Here is a 17,615-nt window from a genome sequence, read left to right as displayed (position 1 = left end):
ACTAAAACCTCAGCCAAAGCCACTGTCCCTACCTCCAGATGGTGATGGCCAGGGTGCACAACACGCCTGTGAAGGATGGGAAGAAGAGCAAGAAGATGAAGAATGTTATCATCTGGGAGGCCCGCCAGGCCTTGCTTGGAGGTTGGAAGTTCATCATCAGGCTGATCTGAGGAGAGATGGAACCTTTCTACCTGTGCCCAAGGAGCAGCCCTCAGGACCCACCAAGGGCCTACTCTCCAGCCACTGACTTACAGCTTCCTTACCCTCCCCGAAACCCGTTCCCAGCTTGGATCCCCACCAGGGCATAAGTTAACAAAGGAAAGCAATTGGTTGCAACTTGGGTCCAACTCACATTTTTGACATAGAACATGATGAAGAGAGTGATCATTTGGATAAAAGGCAGCAGAGGGCAGAAGAAAATTCCAAGCCTGTGAGGAAAACAGGAGTGTCAGAGACCAGGGGGGGGGGGGGGGGACAAGGCATACAGGGGGAGAGGTGAGGGAGAGAATTATACACACACACACACACACACACACACACACACACACATTCACACACACATACACACACACACACACACACACACACACACCACAGTACCTCAAAAACATGACTGGATTTAGAGGTAGAGTTCTTAAAACGGTAATTAAGTTAGAATGGGGTAGGCTCACAGTCACTACGTTAGGCTCTAGTTCAGTGTGAGCAATGTCCTTAAAAGAAATGAGGAGGACACAAACAGAAGGAAAACTGTGTGAAGACACAGGGAAGACAAGGCCAGCTGTAAACCAGGAAGAGAAGCCCGGGTCAGACCCTGACCTTGTGGGCTTTGGAAGGAACCAGCTTGTCAACGCTGTGACGGTGGTACTTCATGATAGTAAAGCGTGCCTTTAAATGTGTAGTGTCATCTCGTGCAGAGGGGGGTTTCTTGACCTCAGACCAGACAAGTCCCACCATAGCTGCTTCCTCCCCAGATCTGGGAAGACTTTGCAAAGAGAGAGAGAAAACACTCCTTATGCTGCCACAGAGCCACTAAACCATCAGAGCCCCTAATCTAGCATGCCCCAAATATGAGGCACACATAGCTCCCATCCTTCCCATGGTACTTGAGGAGGCCTGCAGGGATGAGACAATAAAGCACACTAAGTTACAGGTAAGAAAAGTCTCACTTTCCAACTCTCTTACAGTATTCCTGAGGAAGCTTGGGGCCAGGGTGGCTTTAATGCCCTGCCAACCCCCACACTCTAATTTTTTTTTATCTGTGCATGTATAGTGTATGAGTGTGCAATGAATGCACACATGTGTGTGCAGAGTCAAAGAAGGACTTTGGGTGCCCTGCTCTTTCTCCTCACCTTACTCTTTTGAGTTGGGGGGTGTATCTCTCACCAAACATGGGGCTAGACTGGTGGCCAGCAATATCCCTAGTAATCCTCCTGTCTCTTCCAAACATAGCACTGGGGTTACAGGGACACATGTGGCCACAGTGGTGTGGGCCCCCTCCTCCCCCATGGTCCACTGGCCACTGGGCCACGGGGACTAAGGAGGGGGCAGAAGCAGCAAGCAGGTTCTCGTCCAGCCTGTGAGAATGGTGGAGATAGCCCTCCAGGAAATAACTTCGGTGAATCAGCTCGACTTTATTCCAGAGTACAGGGAATATATAGGATTGGGGATGGTAGCTAAGGAGCCACCTAATTTGCATTAAACAGCATGCTCCTATCATAAAGTTCCTAGTACAAGTCTTACTTATCATCCTTGGAAGCACAGTCCTATTGTAATGTTCCTAGCACGATGTCTAATTACCATATGGGCAGCAGGGGAAAGCCTCTGCAGGGAACTGCATCCAGGGTCACACTAGAGAGAAGTCAGGCATCGGGACCTAGAGACAGTCTCCAAATAAGGTCAGGTAGAGAACAGGGTGCCTTCCACTGGGGGATAGGGGTAGTCACCCATGTTGCCAAGCTCGGAGAGAGCTGCCCCAGGTCATGGTAGACAACCTCCAACCAACAGGGCCTGCCGGCACAGTGGCTTTTATGTGGGTGCTGAGATCTGAACTCAGGTCCTCATGCTTGCACAGCAAAAGCATTCTTACCCACTGAACCCCACCCCTGCTTCAAGGAGAAGGCTTTAAACTGACAGTTTCAGAAGATGGGAACATATAGACAAAGGATTGCCTGGGACAGGATTGCTTCAATTTTTCCAATAACTTATGACTTATATCAGTGGGCACTGGTTTTCTACTTAGGATAGTAAAGTAAAGATGCTTTTAAAATATATTTGAGTAATTTCCTGACTTGTGTGGGTATTCTAAATGTAGCACGTATCTGAAGATTCAAAGCTAACACCAAGGGGGCGCTTTCAAGGAAAGGGAAATGGAAAGCAGTGATATAAGGGGGAAGGGAACTAATGGAACAAGTAAGGTTAAATGTGGTGAGTGAGAGGTGGGAGGACAGGGTAGAGGAAGGAGTAAAGAGAGTAAGAATCAATATAAAGACTTTCTGAAGGGGCTGGAGAGATGGCTCAGAGGTTAAGAGCACCGACTGCTCTTTCAGAGGTCCTGAGTTCAATTCCCAGCAACCACATGGTGGCTCACAACCATCTGTAATGAGATCTGGTGCCCTCTTCTGGCCTGCAGTCATACATGATGTATACATAATAAACAAATAAATCTTTAAAAAAAAAAAAAGACTTTCTGAAAAAGTCATATGAAAGCCCACTACGGCAGAAGCTATATGCATACACATTATACAAGGAGTTGAAAGGGAGTCAATTGCCTCTACTAGACACCATAAGATAACAAATAAAAAGCCTAGTGCCAGGAAAGGGTTACTTCTGTGGGAGTTTTTGACCAGGGAGGTCCTATGGGACCCCCAACATTAAAGGCTATTGTCATTGCTCTTGGTTACATCCCAGGGCTTGATGATAAGGTCCTACTGCTGAAGATGTCATAGAACATGGAGAAACCAAGCTGCTGCTCATCTGGAAGCTTTGTCCTTACTAGGTAGCTTTCATAGAGCTAGAAAGTACTATGTACACTACTGAAGAAAAATAATCACCAATCTCACCGAAGTGTGGACCCTGGAAGCTACAACAATGACTGGCCTGTCAAGATATACGCATTGGTGCCATAATGGCATGAGTGTTATAGGTGTAACCAACCATTTACTGCTTAAATTTAAGGCCTGCCTATGAGATGAAACCCATCCCTGGCTAAGAACCTTTGACTAGACAGGACACATAGGTCCTACTAGTACTACTCTGCTAAAATGGGCATAATATTAAGCTAAATCCTAATGACACCCATAATCTATGCATCTCTCAAACGTCAGCAGGGCAGCTTCTTTTTGCAGTTGATGGAGATTAACAGAGACCCACAATTGGTCAGGATGCAGCGAAGACTACAGAGTGCTTAACCCTCAATGGGATATCTGTATCACTCCCCTTCCTGCTAAGGCTCAGGGATCCTGGTGTTAAAGGGGTAGAAAGACTGTAAGAGCCAGGAGCAGTGGATGACTAAGAAATAGTTGTTTTGGGACACACTAGTTGTTCCAGCACGCACAAGACCTGTACAAGCTCAAGCCAGACAAAACCCCAGCATGAAGAGGGGAGGTGGGCACAATGTCCCACTCCTAGCTGGGGAGCCAATGGGAATTGACAGCTGCCAGGAGATGGAGAGTCAACTTTCTTTAAGGATGTGGTCCCTGGGAGATCTAACATACTCCTGTGGTTGGCCATGCACACAAGTATATATAGGTGGCCCTAATAGGACTTGATTTTTTTTTTTTCTTAGACAAAATAAGGACACAAAGTTTGGTAGGTATGGAATAGGGGTTGTATCTGAAAGGAGATGGGGGAAGAAGGTGAATATTATCAAAATACAATGTATGAAATTCTCAAAGAATTAATACAAATACTTTATGTATTTGAATAAAAAGAAGCAAAACATTTCAAGGAAAAGTAAGTAGATAATGGTTTAGATAATATATAGGTGTGTTAACAGGCTGGTAAGTGTGCAGTGCTGTGCATAGGCTGAGGTTTGGGAAGCACATTTTCCTTACCTTGGCCACCCTCCCCCCACAGCACACATGCCTTTTTGGGTATTACATTGTTTTCTTTAAAAAAAACCCCTCATCATCAAAGACAATTTTCACAGTTGGAGATACAGCTTAGAAGTAGAGCCTTTGCCTAGCAAGCACAGGGTCCTGGGTTTGATCTCAATACTGGAAGAAAAAAATGGGGGTGGGATGAGGAGGATATCCTAAAATCTAGAAAGCCTATCTGTAATTTGTATAGAAAAGAAAAAGATACCATGTTTTCAACTGTGCTTATCAATAGTCAGCTCAAAAGCTCTGAGTCCAGGCATGGTGACACATACCTTTAATCCCAGCACTCGGGAGGCCGAGGCAGGTAGATCTCTGTGAGTTTGAGGACAACCTGATCACATAGTCAGTTCCAGACCGGTCAGGGCTACAAAGTAAGACATTATCTCAAAAAATAAAATAAGCAAATAAATCGGAATGACCAGTGTATGTGTGTGCGTGCACGTATGCACATACATGCACCCATGCACATATGGCCATATGCTCAAGCTTGTGTGTTTGTGCATTTGTTGGAGATACAGGTGTGTGTAGACACAGGGCACATATGTGGAGGTCAGAGAACAACTTCAGGCATTGTCCTCAGACATCTACCTTTTGTTTAAGGCAAGATCTCTTACCTGGCTATTTTTTTAAAAAATATTTATTTATCTTTTATTATTTATGCAATGTTCTGCCTGCATATGTCCCTGCAGGCCAGAAGAGGGCACCAGATCTCATTACAAGTGTTTGTGAGCCACCATGTGGTTGCTGGGAATTGAACACAGGACCTCTGGAAGAGCAGTGGGTGCTCTTAACTACTGAGCCATCTCTCCAGCCCACCTGGCAATTTTTTTTTTTTAATACATCGTTCCTTGCTTGCCACTTACATTTCCTTTTGGAATGTCTTCAAATAGTAGGAGAGCCCAGGCCTACAATTTGAAAGCTGAGCCAAAGTAAACACTCCTGAAATGGCTCTATATTATTTTTACCTAGATTGGGTAAAGTACTACCATTATTATTTTTCAGTAGAGATTTTTGTCTGTTTTTGTTTTGTTTTAAACATCTCTTATTCCAGGAATGGATAGGTGTGAGCTCTAGCAGAACAGGCTGCTCCCCCACCTCTCCCTCTTCTTCTGACAGCACAGGCTGGCAACTCACATGAACTTAGGTTCTTCTCTTTGAGTTCTTTTTTTTTTTTTAAGATTTATTTATTTATTATGTATACAGAAGAGGGTGCCAGATCTCTTTACAGATGGTTGTGAGCCACCATGTGGGTGTTGGGATTTGAACTCAGGATCTCTGGAAGAACAGCCAGTGCTCTTTCTTTCCTTATCTTACATTTTGCTTCACCCACTTCAGGAAATTCTTTCTGCTTTCAGAGTGCTTAATATATTCAACACACACATTAATTCCCTTGTCAAGAACCCTGCCCTGGCTTTTTTGACAACAATGCCAACTTCACACTGGGCAACTTCAAGGTGCTCCTGGTTTTGCCATGGTAACATTTGTGGGGTGCTCTCTTTTGAGGAGCCTTAATTGTCAACTTGACACAACCTGGAGTCATCTGAGAGGAGCCTTAATTAAAGAACTGTCGGCGATCAGTTTGGCCTGTGAGGGACTGTCTTGATTGGTAACTGATGCAGGAGGGTCCAGCCCATTATAAGCAGTACCATCCCTAGGTGGGCAGTCCTGCGCTGTATAAGAAAGCTAGCTATTATAATCCTTTACAACAATCTATAAACATTTGTTCTTATACCCATTAATAAGTGTAGTCTTCTCCCTTCATCCAGTAAACTTCTCTTTGCAACAGATGGAGACCACTACAGAAAACCACAATCAATCAGAATGCAGAGCGGTGGAGCCCAGTCCCAGTGGATGTGTCTACAAAACACTCCCACACCTAAGGCTCAGGGTATGTCGCAGAAGAGGGGGCAGAAAGATTGTAACAGCCAGAGGATCAGGGGATTTGCTGTGATATCATGTCTCCTCATAATATCAGAAGCTACACTGTAAAGTCTCACCAACATGAAGCACTGAAATGTGAGCTGAACAAAGCTGACACCAATGGACTACCAAACTGGATAGAGAGACGCCCAGCAGGCCTCAAGCCTACACAAAGAACTATTTATAGTTGGTCTGTCTCAGTTGTTTACACTGAGGAAATGTAGGAGGAGGAGAGGTGGCCTTCCCGGAGGAAGAGCACACCAATTGGTTGTCCAGTGCCAAAGGGTCAGCCCCGAAAACATACACACAGGTAGTACATATATGTGTGCATGCAATAACTATTGGTGAAAAAAGAGGCTATGAATTTGAAGGAGAGCAGGAACAGCATGTGGGAGGGTCTGCAGGGAGGAAAGGGAAGAAGAAAATGTAATTAAAGTATAATCGCAAAAACAAAATAATAATAAAAAGGAAAGCTAGCTATGCATCCGCCAGTGGGCAAGGCAGGGCCAAAAGCATTCTTGCAACATTTCTACCTCCAGGTTTCTTCCCTCAGTGATGGACTATAACCTGGAAGTGTAAGACAAAATCCCTAACCCTAACCCTAACCCTAACCCTAACCCTAACCCTAACCCTAACCCATACATGCGGTCAGAAGAATAATCCATGTTTCCTAAGAGCCCTAGAGAGTGTGTATTGGGTGCCTCTCAACTCTCTTTTTATTTGTCATTTAGGCAAATTACCACAAGATGGCAGCTCCGTCCCAGAGGAAGAATTAGGGCTACCCCAAGTGTGGGTTTTTGGTCTTGTTTCTGTCCTTTGTTTTGTTTTGTTTTCTGTTGTTGTTGGTTTTTTTTCCCCTCCCAAGACAGGGTCTTACTATGTAGTCCCAGCTGTCCTGGAACTCACTCTGTAGACCAGGCTGGCCTTGAACTCACAGAGATCCGCCTGCTTCCGCAGTTGGGATTAAAGGCATGTGCCAGCTAGTCCCCTTGTTTTTAAATCACAAAATAATTTAAGAGTGCTCACAAATGCTGTGACCTGGCCACTCTGTTTGTGGGTAGATAGCCGAACAACTAAAAGCAGAATCTCCCAGAGGTGTCTGCACACCCGTGTTCACAGTGATTGAGATGATGGAAGCCACCAGAATGTTCAGACAAATGAGTGGATAAACAAAGTGTGGTCCGACACACACAATGAGGTGTTGAATGTGCTTAAAAAGGAAACGCTACAAATAAGGGAAATAAACCAGGCACAAAAAGACACACATTGCCACCCTTTGGCTGTATCTAGGGTAGTCAGAGCATAGAACTAGAAAGGAGAATGGTGGTTGCCAAGGGCTGGGGAGAGTGGGGAGTCGGGAGTGGTTTACTGAACGTAATGTTTCAATTTCACAAAGGAAAAGTTCAGGTGGGGGTTACACAGCCACACGATGGTTCTTGTTATGTATTTCTGTTGTTTGAGACAAGGTCTCGTTGTTCAGCCCAGGCTAGCCTTGAACTTGTAACCTTCCTGACTCAGTCTCAGCGCTGGGACTGCAGGCATGCAACACAACGCCCAACTTTGTTGGGCATTATCTGGTGCATGCATGTGCACATGTGTGAGGAGGCCAGAGTGCAATTTCAGGTGTTTCCTTCCTTTGCTCTCCATCTTATTTTTTATGGCAGGGTCTCTCACTGACCTGGGGCTGGGTTATTTGACTTGACTGGCTGACTAGCAATCCCCAGGGCTCGATCCTCCTTTCTCCACCTCTCCAGGGTTGGGGTTACAGACACACACCACCTCACTCGGCTTTTATATTGGTATTGGGGATCAACCTCAGGTCTTCATGCTTGTGAGGCGACTGCACTCTACTGACTGGGCCATCTCCCCAGCCCAGTTATGCACTGTTAATGAACACTCCTAAGAGCGCTCATAGAGAAACAGCTGTTGGACCCCCGCTGACAAAGTGGGTCTGAGCCAGACTCTCAGTGAGCAGACACATCATTTTCCTTTAATCTTCCAAATCTCCCACAGCAACTATTATCTCAACCCTTTACCCTCCCTGAAGGTCCCTGGTTGTTGAAATAATGGAAATGGATAACCTTGGAAGCCAGCCTGTGGCCTGGCATTGCAGACACATCATCACCTAAATACCAAAGCAAAGTCCTCCCTTGCTGGAAAATCTGTTCAAAGACAGAGTTACCTGCCGACAGCCAGGCCACCTGGAGCAATTTTAACGAGATAAAATAATGAGATACTTGTCAGTTGCCTGGCCTGCTGGTGTTTGAAAAGCCCTGTTCATTTGAAAAGCCCTGTTCGTCTACTGTCAAATTTCATCCTCAATGTGATTTGAAAGCAGCTACTATTTATGTGTAAGTTCCAGGAAACTGAGTGGGGGACCTCAGTGAGTGGCAGGGCTAGTCCCAGGTTTATCCAACTCCTAATGCATTGCTTTATAATTAGCAGTTTTCCAACAGATAGAACTTGGGCCCATGATATGACACACAAAACTCTGGCATTGACTCCATCACATAAAAATAAGTAAGAAAAGACTCATGGGCTGGTCTAAGGTTTCTAAGTGAGCCTGTATGAAAGGCTGGATCCAGGAGTTGGGTAGGGTATCTCAGTGGTGAAACACTTGGCTATCATGCATGAGAACCTAGGCTTGTTCCCCAGTACTACCTCAGAAATAAAGCAAAATGAAATGACATGATACAATTACCTGGCCATCCTGGCTATTCTGAAAAACAAGAGTGGGATGGGGGAGAACAAAGAGAGAGAGACAGGCACACAGAGGGGGGGATTATACATGATCTCCTGTGTTTTAAGTATTGGTGATTGGACTGGGCATGGTGATGCATGCCTAATCTCAGCACTTGGGAGGCAGAGGCAGGTGGATCTCTCTGAGTTCTAGGTCAGTCTAGTCTACAGAGTGAGTTCTAGGTCAGTCAGGGCTACACAGAGCTACCATGCTCTAAGCTGTCTCAAACAAAGAAACAGACAAAAAAATATATAGGCTGGAAAAATGGCTCAGTGGTTAAGAATAATGACTGCTCTTTCAGAGGTCCCAGGTTCAATTCCCAGCACCTACATGACTGCTGATAACCATCTGTAACTCCAGTTCCAGGGCATCTGATGCCCTCTTCTGCCCTCTGCAGGCAATGCACACACATGATGCACAGACATACATGCAGGAAAAACACCCTTACATATAAAATAAAATAAAAGTGGGGTTGGGGATTTAGCTCAGTGGTAGAGCGCTTGCCTAGCAAGCGCAAGGCCCTGGGTTCGGTCCTCAGCTCCAATAAATAAATAAATAAATAAATAAATAAATAAGTAAATAAATAAATAAAATAAAGTGTTGGCGATTATACTACTCATTTGGAATACTATGACAAAACACCTTTAGCTCATTAACTTGGAAGAACTTGGAGGCAGAACAAGATAGGTTTGTTGCTCATAATTTAAGAGGCCCAAAGTCCAAGACTGAGCAGCTGACAGATTCAGTGTCTGGTGAAGCTCACTTCCTGGCTCAAGGACAGACCTTCTCACTAACCTCACATGGTAGAAGGGTCCAGAAGCCTCTCTTGGCCCCCTTTTATAAGGGGACTAATCCCATTAATGGTGTCTCCACTTTAAGACCAAATCTTCCCCAAATACTATCACATTGGTGATTCTGTTTCAATGTATAAATTGCATGGGGCTGGGGTCACAGCTTAATGGGTAAAGTGCCTGTCTGGTAAGTAAATGAGGACCTGTGTTCCATCATTAATGCCCACATTTAAAAAGCCAAGCATGGTGGCATGTGCTATGATGCTAGACCTGGTAGGCAGATTCAAGGACTCTCAGGGGCTCTCAGGGGCTCTCAGGCCTGCTCAGCCCACTAGGTGAGTTCCAGTGGGAGACCCTCCCTTTAAAAAAAGTTAAAGAATGAACAGTTTCTGAGACACAATAAAATTGTTCTTTGGCCTCCACATGCACACACACACATATGCATCTACAAACAATGAACAAGCTCACACATGTATGTGCAAACACACACAGAGAAAGCACTTTAGGTAGAGCAAACATTCAGCACTGCTGGAGGTAACCTGGAGTTGTAGAAAAAGCACCGTAGTGGGGGGTGGAAGGAAGGGATAGGGCTATAACAGGGGTGGTAAACAAACCAGGCCTGTGGCTGCCTATGGTCTGTGGGTCTCCAGGTGGCTACCTTGCCCTAGGCTGACTCTTATCTGACATCTTCAAGGTCTCCTGAAAGCAAAGAATATTCTAGAACACATGATAAATCCCCAGCTTTCAGACTAGCTGTGCTTGCCATCACCCATGCAGATTTTTTGTTTTGTTTTTTTGAAACAGGGTTTCTGTGTAGCTCTGGCTGTCCTGGAACTTGCTCTGTAGACCAGACTGGCTTCAAACTCATATAGATCCACCTGCCTCTGCCTCCCGAGGGCAGGGATTAAAGGTATGCGCCACCATGCCCAGCCACCTACTCAGATTTTTAAACAACAGATCAGGGACCTATAACCCAAACTCCCAAGTCCACTCCAAGGTGGGAAATGACAGGGGCAGTCCGCCACACTGCAAAACTTACCAGGTCAGAGTTTGTGCATAGATCAGTTCTAGAACATTCCTGGCAATGTCAAACTCCTGTAAGCTGAGACTTGTGATGAATTTCATCCCAATGAACCTGTGAAAACATACTACATTTAGTACTCAAACGACACCTCAGAGCACCCCAGCGACCAGTACAAACAGCAGCAGAGAACCTCAATAGTTAAGAATGAAGCTGCAGGTCCCAGAGCAGTTTCTCCAGTAGTGGTGGGAACTGGAGAGATGTGGGATTATGGCAAAGCGGTCAAGTAGGGAGCTATTATGATGATTGTAAACAATTCTAGAGGATGTTGGCTGTCCTCATTTAAATCAGCCAGCCTACTTTCTGGTTCATCCCATTCTTTATTACATTTTTTTTTTCCCCATGAAGCAAATAAGCCAAGTGTCTCCCAACCCAAATGCATTTTTTAAAACTATTTTTGGTGCTGAGGATGGAACCCAGGGCCTTGTATATGTTAAGTATGCCCTCTACCACTGAGCCAATCAAGCCACACACATGGTTACTGCCCAGAGCCAGTGATAGTCCCTGTTCCCTAAGGAAGAAAACAAGCTCTCTATATACTTTGGGGAGACTTTATTTCTCTTTCTTGTTCTCTTAAATATTACTTTTGTTAATTCTTTGAATATCACACAATGCATTTTGATCATATCCACCCTTCCTCCCCCCACATCCACCCTCTCCACCATCACCTCCCTACCTACCCAACTTGGAACTCTTCTCTCTTGCCATCAAGTCCAGTTTGTGTTGCCCAACTGCTCTTGGGAACACACCTGCCCTGGCGTGTGGTTGACCGACCAGGGCTTACATCATTCTTTAATGACATTTTCTTTTCTCTTTTCTTACTATTACTGTTTTGATTCTTTGTTGATGTGTCTGGTGTGTGTCTGTGTGTGTCTGCACATTCATGTGTGTGCACACATGGCACAGTGTGCATATGGAAATCATAGGGCCATCTTGGTGTTAGTTCCCCTACCTTGTTTGAAACAGGGTCTTTTGGTGAGTTAGTTTTGGGGGCTTCTCCTGTCTCCCATTAGGAGCACTGAGATGATAGATGTACTACCACAACTGGCTTTATGTAGGTTCCGGGAATTCGAACTGAGGCCCCATGCTTGTATGATAAAACCTTCACTCACTGAGCCATCTCCTCAGCCAGATTTCTTTATACAGGGAAGTTTCCATCTCCCCTCAAATTTCTGTTAATAAAAATGCTTCTCCAGCCGAGTGGTTGTGGTGCATTCCTTTAATCCCAGCACTTGGGAGGCAGAGGCAGGCGGACCTTTGTGAGTTCGAGGCCAGCCTGGTCTACAGAGCGAGATCTAGGAAAGGAGCAAAGCTACACAGCTACACAGAGAAACCCTGTCTCGAAAAACCAAAAACATCGTCTGCAAGGATCCCTCTAACCTGAAACAAGGATCCATGGACTCTGTGCAGCAAAACCATTTGACTGCACTTTTCAGAGATTATAGAGTATGGTACAATATGCACACATGTGGTAATGTGTATGTAGAGAAATCGGGGGAGAGGGAGGGTCAAGCTGGGTGTGGTGGTACACACCTACAATTTCAGCACTTGGAGGCTGAGGCAGGAGGTTTGCTAGGAGTCTAAGGCTGGCCTGTGCTATGTAGCAAGTCTCTTCCTCAAAAGGAACAAACAACAACAACAACAACAACCCCACAAATATGGAGGTATATATTATATATAAACTATCTATAGTAGATAAGAATTTTAGTATGGGCTGGAGATATGGCTCAGCTGTTAAGAGCACTAGATGATACTGCAGAAGACCCAAGTTCAGTTCCCAGGACCCTCACTGAGTGTCTTACAACTGCCTGTTAACTCCAGTTCCAGAGGATTTGACATCCTCTTTGGGTGGCTGAATGTACATGTGCACTCACACATATATACATGCCAATAAACAAATAAATAAAAAATCTTGAAAAATAATACACATGTGGTGGGAGACTCAGCTCAGTGGTGCAGTGATTGCCCAGCATGTCTGAGCCCCCAGGTTCCATTCCCATGTCACAGACAAGAGAGAATGAGAGAAAGGGAGAGACAGATTCCAAGTGGCTCAGTTTCTGTTTTAGTTCTGGAATTTTTGTCCAAATAGAAAGGTTGGGTAGAGTCAACCTAAACCCTGTGAGCTGTCAGGTTAAGGTGGAATGTAGTTAAACTAGAAGAGAACACCCTGCAGGACAATGGGCGGATTAGACACACACAGCAGGAACCCACACTTTCTGCTCAGCCAGGAATCAGTCTCTGGTTACAGAGCCACTCACAATTGACTGTTTACCTCCTCAGAAACTCCCCCAGTAAGGAATCGGCCAATGAGAACACGAAGTCCATGAGAAGGAGCCGGTAGATGTCCTGGCCAATGAGCGTCTCCCAGCACTGGAAGACAGACATGAGTCAGGGTCAGGCAGGGCTGGTGGCCATGCTCATCTCATGTGGGCACAGTTCGATCATATCCTGTATATCCAGAAAAGCAGACTTAATCTGTAAAAACAACCATTGTGTGTGTGGTGTGTATGTGTGTGCTTGTGTGTGTGTGTGTGTGTGTGTGTGTGTGTGTGTGTGTGGTGTGTGAGCATGTGTGTGTGTGTGTATGTGTGGTGTGTGAGCATGTGTGTGTGTTTGTGTGCATGTGTGTGTGTGGTGTATGTGCATGTGCGCGTGTGTGTTTGTATGCATGTGTGTGCTCATGGGTGTGTGTGTGTATGAGTGTGTGTGTGTGGTGTGTATGTGTGTGCTCGTGTGTGTGTGTGTGTGTGTGTGTGTGTGTGTGTATGTGTGTGTGGTGTGTGTACATGTGCATGCATGCATGCATGCATATGCGTGTGTGTGTGTGTGTGTGTGTGTGTGTGTGTTTGTGTGTGTGCATACTCTCTTTCTGCACTTCTCTTTCTACCCCATAAGGCTCACAGCTCACACGTACAAAAATCTCCCATCTCATCACCTCTACTTCTAAGACACTTCACCTCTGCCCTGTCCCTTCTAGACCCCATCTCTCCACCAGGACTAAGCATTTTCCTCAGGAGACTAAGAAGCATGAAGGACTAACAAGGTTCCTCCTCTGTCTATTTATTGACTTCTACATTGTATAAATATATGGAACTTACAAGTAATAAAAATATTATTTTAAAAAGTGACTCGAGGTTTTCACAAGTTGGTGTAAGCTGGTGGACAGCGACCCCCACAGGAAGTCAGAGCCATGACAGGACTCATGGGTGGATAGATGAGTAGATTAATGAGTACAAGAATGGATAGATAGATGGTGGATGCAGGGAGAAATAGGGGTAGATGGATGGGTGAATGGGAAGATGGGTGGATAAATGGATGGGTGGGAAAGTGACTGGGCAAATGGATACATGGAAAGACACATGGATAGGTGGATAAGTGGATGGGTAAATAGGTGGATGAATATTAGGTGGATAGATGAGAGTTGAATAAGTGGATGGATAGATTAAAAGACTGGATGGATGGATACATAAATACATGAATAGATGGACAGAAGAATAAATGGGTAGCTATAACATTATATGTTCTCTAATATCCTTACTTAGAAAGCTGGTTTTGGGCAAGGCGGTGGTGGTGCATGCCTTTAATCCTAGCACTCGGGAGGCAGAACCAGGTGGATCTCTGTGAGTTCAAAGCTAGCCTGGTCTACAGAGCGAGATCCAGGACAGGCACCAAAACTACACAGAGAAGAGAAACCCTGTCTCACCACCACCCCCAAAAAAAAACCCAAAAAAGAAAGATGGTTTTGAACATCTTTGATGATTAGGATTTGGTGAAGATACTGTGTTAAGACAAATAATTTGACTCCAGACTTAGCAATGTTATTTTGGCCAGTATGGTGCCTCAGAGACCAGTGTGTCCTAGCATGGAAGTGGAGTTAAAGAAATAAGGGATCTCTTACACTGTCACTGGACAAAAGTGAAGAAAGTGTGTGATATGGAGGTTTTTTTTGTCAGGGGGAAGCTCGTGGTAGAAGCAGAGGAATTCCAAGGAGAGGGCCTTGGAACCAATGAAGTTATCTTTATTTTGAGGCCTTATGGGGCACCACTGTCAGAGTGCAAGGACCAGAAACCCATGCTCTGAGACAAGAGAAGGTGAAAAGCCATGGTGAGTGTGGGCGAGCCGGGGACAGTTAAGGTTAGAATGTGGGTGATACCCAGATGAGCTACATGTCTGGGGATCAGCAGAGTCCATGGTGTCTGGGGTAGGACAAAACAGAACATCAAAGTTCAAGAAGGATCTGTGCTCAACCTCAGGCTATTTGAACAGATTAGCCTCAGAAATGCTGTCTATTGTATGCCCACCATAGGCTGGTCACAGTACTCACACTACCCAATACTGAATAGTGCCCATCTTACAGATACAAAGACTGAGGCTAAAGAGAGTGAGTGATTTTGATTGGCATTTCAGCTTCTCCATGAAGCTCTCCTGCTTTAAGCTGCTTCCCAGACCAGCGTCTTTCCTTGCCTCTTTCCAAAAGGAAGTATGATGGCTGCCAGGAAACTAAAGGCCAAGAAAGAACCTCAAGGCAGAACAACACATAAATCTCACCTCTTCACCAGACAGGGCCACGATGTTGAGCCAATAGTAACAAAGAATTCCAACGATGGAGATCTTCAGAAGGATGTTTCTAAATAACAGAAGGGGAAATGGCTCTGGTCACGCTCATTGGCAGACTCCTGTGCTGTTGGTCAGTGTTCTGATTTCTGCCTTCCTTCTGAGCCTGGATATGCCCATAAGATGAGTTCTAGCAGGTGAACTATGAGCAGATATGCCTCGTGTCCATTCTAGCCTTGAGCACTGCTTGTCACTCTAAGACCCTCCAGAACCCACTGCCCTTCTTTGCAAGGGCAGTCAGCACTGTCTGAGATGTTCATTGATGCCTCACCCTGGTGACTAGCATGCACACAACCTTCTCTCCAGTCTACAATGTATGTGTAACACTAGCAAGAAGTAAACCTTTGTGTCTCATGCCACTGAGACTTGGGGAAACTGTTGCTGCAGCAAAAACTTAATCCATTCTGACTTAATACACTCTCTTCTGTTGACCCTGCAAATGAACCAGTTTCTCTCCCATTAAAGCCCACTAGAGTAATAAGAAATGTGCTTAATATTTATTTATTGAATGCCCACCAAGATGCTGTACTGAGTCCCTAGCCAAGTCATCTCAACACGTATAACTCTACCACAGGTGGTATGTTACACTCATCTTTCCCAAACTTCAAGTGTGACAGCAATCCCTAATATTTACCTCTCTGTGCATAGCTAATGCATTAGTTAATTTTCCCATTGCTGTGACTGAATACCTGGTAAGAAGTGAGTTAAAGAGGCTTTTGTTTGTTTTGTTGGCTCACAGTTTGAGGATAAAGCCTATCCTGTAAGGGCAGACATGGCAATAGGAACATGAGCAGCTGGTCACATTTCATACACAGGAAACAAACAGAGATGGACCCGGTGCTCAGCTTTTTTTTTTTTTTTTTTCTTTTCGTTCAGCCTGGATCCTGGCCCACAGGACCTGGTGCTGTCCACAGCTAGAGTGGGTCTTCCCACTTCAACTAACCCAATCTAGAAACTCCCAGACATGCCTGGAGATTTGATTAGAGATCCTATCAAGTTGACAATCGATATCAGCCATCACACCTAAGAAAGTGGACCCCTGGCCCAGTGGGTGGATTGGGAGGAATAATGAGGCATGAGAATCATCTATGGTTAGAATTTTTCATAGCATAAATTGAAAATAATCGACTCACTGATTTATTGATCCATTCACTCACTAATTATTATTGAGTATCTTGAATGTCCCAGGTACTGTGAGCAAGAAAACAATTTCCCCTTACGTGTGTGTGTGTGTGTGTGTGTGTGTGTGTGTGTGTGTGTGTATCAACATGCACTGCTGCTGGGGGAGATAATAAATAAAATGCTAAGGAGAGGAAGGAAATTATAATGTAGGGAATAAGAGTGTGAGGGAAGGCACTGAGAAAGGACAACACTTAAGAGAAGCTGAAATGAAGTCAGGAGCCAAGCCCCAGGGCCACATGTAGGGTGAGACTTTCAGACAAAGAGAGCAGCCAGAGCAGAGGCAGGTATGGAATAAGACATGACTGAGAACACTTGGGAGGCCAGTGAAGGGGCATCATGAGGAGAAACACAGAACATGAGGCTGGCACATGGACCTTGGGTCAGATTCCCGAGGCCACAGAGAGGAGGGACTCTGGAGGTGATCTGTGAGGACACTATGAATTGTGCAGATCCATGGTCAGAGCCAGGAGTCAGCCAGAGAATCAGCCAGGAAGAGGCTGCAAGGACAGAAACTGGGTAGCTTTGGTTTTTGTGTATCAAACTTTGGCTGCATCTCTTGTACATAGGAATGGGCATCACCAAGGGGTGCCAATTTTGAGCCAAGGAGTCATCAAGAACATCCTCCCTTCTATTTTGGTGGATGAATTAAAAACATATGCCTTCTCCTCCCACATGAGGCAGTGGGTACCAGGCCTCCTTAGTCAGGAACTCTTGCATAGTACTTGCCCATCTATGCAGTGATACTTGAGAATTAGGTTGATCCTCAGGCCAGCAGCCACTGAGAAAGGTAAGCCACTATCTAGTAAAAAAGCATCCATACTCAATAATCACATTTTCCAGGATTCTTTGTGCTGGATAGTTTTATGTCAATATAACATAAGCTAAAGTCAGCTGATATTAGGGAACCTCAATTTAAAAAAATGCCTCCATCTAACTGGGCTGCAGGCAAACCTGTAGGACATTTTCTTAATTAGTGATTGATGGGGGAAAGCACAGCCCATTGTGGGCAGGGGCCACCCCTGAGCTGGTGGTCCTGGGTTCTATAAGAAAGCAGCCTGAGCAAGCCATGGGGAGCAAGCCAGTAAGTAGCACCCCTCTGTGGCCTCTGTATCAGCTCCTGCCTCTAGGCCCCTGCCTCGGTGGAGTTCCTGTCTTGACTTCCTTCAGTGATGAACAGCCATGTGGATGTG

The 17,615-nt window shown here is 45.2% G+C and overlaps 1 protein-coding gene across 1 annotated transcript in view; it reads right to left on the bottom strand.

The window, feature by feature from the left end:
• The window catches only part of Tmc5 (transmembrane channel like 5), a 60,427-nt gene that overhangs the window by 9,056 nt on the left and 33,756 nt on the right, over positions 1-17,615 (bottom strand). Inside the window, exons 11-15 of the mRNA XM_036200373.1 lie at positions 15,178-15,256; positions 12,902-12,999; positions 10,588-10,683; positions 353-428; positions 33-166 (exon numbers count right to left, since the gene is read on the bottom strand). Coding sequence (XP_036056266.1) covers positions 33-166; positions 353-428; positions 10,588-10,683; positions 12,902-12,999; positions 15,178-15,256 — 483 coding nt within the window. The remainder of the gene's footprint in view (positions 1-32; positions 167-352; positions 429-10,587; positions 10,684-12,901; positions 13,000-15,177; positions 15,257-17,615) is intronic.

The sequence above is a fragment of the Onychomys torridus genome, chromosome 1 (genome assembly GCF_903995425.1).
Source record: "Onychomys torridus chromosome 1, mOncTor1.1, whole genome shotgun sequence".
NCBI classification, from domain to species: domain Eukaryota; kingdom Metazoa; phylum Chordata; class Mammalia; order Rodentia; family Cricetidae; genus Onychomys; species Onychomys torridus.
The sequence above is the reverse complement of the archived record's forward strand: the minus strand, read 5'-3'. Positions and strand labels throughout refer to the sequence as shown.